This window comes from Scomber scombrus, chromosome 7 (assembly GCF_963691925.1).
Source record: "Scomber scombrus chromosome 7, fScoSco1.1, whole genome shotgun sequence".
Taxonomy (NCBI): domain Eukaryota; kingdom Metazoa; phylum Chordata; class Actinopteri; order Scombriformes; family Scombridae; genus Scomber; species Scomber scombrus.
Window position 1 is genome coordinate 32437842 of NC_084976.1, and position 1399 is coordinate 32439240.

Here is a 1399-nt window from a genome sequence, read left to right on the forward strand (position 1 = left end):
TTGTGGACTGCTGCTCGGAGGCCAATAGTATCGGATCTGAGCAGCGCCATCTTGAAAATTTCAGGTGCATGCTGGGAAAAATAAAAACATGGATTCTACTTATATGGGCATCAGGAGGAGCATGAGGCGCCCTCCTGAACCTGTGAACCAATCAACCTGTCAATCACCACGTAGCCACGCCCTAATGCATACCCTGCTTTATCGTCACATATAAAATCAGGGAGGCCAAAATGTCCCAAATGAACATCATACTGCATTGAAGAAGGCTTTAAACTAGCGATTGAGACCATAAACACATTTTGAAAACGTTTACTGAGGTTAGAAATCAAGTGAGAAGTTGGTGAATTCTCCATTGACTTGTATAGAGACGGAAGTCCTTTTGACACCAAAACGGTCGCCCCCTGGTGGCCTTTTGATAGAATGCAGTTTTAATTTACTTCCACATTGGCCTCATTTCAGAGGACCGGAACTCCCCACCTGGGAGCAAGTGAAGATAACAAGATGTATTGAAGCCCAGCGTTGGTCTGTGGCGCCGCCTGCTGGTAGAAACACTGACATTGTTTGTTTCAGAGGAAACGTTTCAGGAAACTCCAAATTCAGTCAGTCATGTTTTATTAAAGTAAACAATAACAGGAACCAAACTTCATGAAATGTGATTTAAGGAAGAAGAAAAGGAAGAAGGAAGGAAAGGAGAGAACGAGGAAGGAAGGAAGGAAGGGAGGAAATGGAAGGAAAGGAGGAACGAAAGGAGAAAGAAGGAAGGAAAGGAGAGAAGGAGGAAGGAAGTAAGGAAGGGAGGAAATGGAAGGAAAGGAGGGAGGGAGGAAGTAAGGAAAGGAGGAAGGTAGGAAAGGAGGAAGGAAGGAAGGAATGAAGAAGGAAGGAAAGGAGGAAGGAAGGACGGTAGGAGGGAGGGAGGGACAAAGGAAAAGAGGAAGGAAGGGGGAAGGTAGGGGGAGGAAAGAAAGAGAGAAGGAGGGAGGGAGGAAAGAAGGAAGGGAGGAAAGAAAGGAAGGAAGGAAGTAAGGAAGGAAGGAGGGAAGGAAAGAAAGAAGGACGGAGGAAGGAAGGACAGACGGAAGGAAGGAATGGAGGAGAGAAGGAACAGTCAAAACAGACGGGGTCTATTTGACCCGGGAGGTCGACACGAAGGTTAACAGAGACAGAGCTGTCAGGGGTCAGAGGTCAGGGGTCTCCAGGCTCCGCAGCCACAGCTCCAGGGCGAACTTTGTCCCGGTGCTGACTCGCTCCACGTCCGGGCCGCTGGTCGGCACCCGGCTGATAAACACGGCCAGCGGCAGCGAGGAGTCGCTCAGAGCTCCGTCTGAGGAGACCTGCGACACGCTGCACACACAGAGGTCAGGGGTCACACACAGCAGGGGTCAAAGGTCACACAGCG

At 49.6% G+C, this 1399-nt stretch overlaps 1 protein-coding gene across 1 annotated transcript in view; it reads right to left on the minus strand.

Annotated features, from left to right (window-relative positions):
- Window positions 1-579: 579 nt before the first annotated feature.
- Window positions 580-1399, minus strand: part of nudt17 (nudix (nucleoside diphosphate linked moiety X)-type motif 17) — a 6422-nt gene continuing 5602 nt past the window's right edge. The window contains exon 9 of the mRNA XM_062423227.1: window positions 580-1344. Coding sequence (XP_062279211.1) covers window positions 1179-1344 — 166 coding nt within the window. The 3' untranslated portion in view covers window positions 580-1178. The remainder of the gene's footprint in view (window positions 1345-1399) is intronic.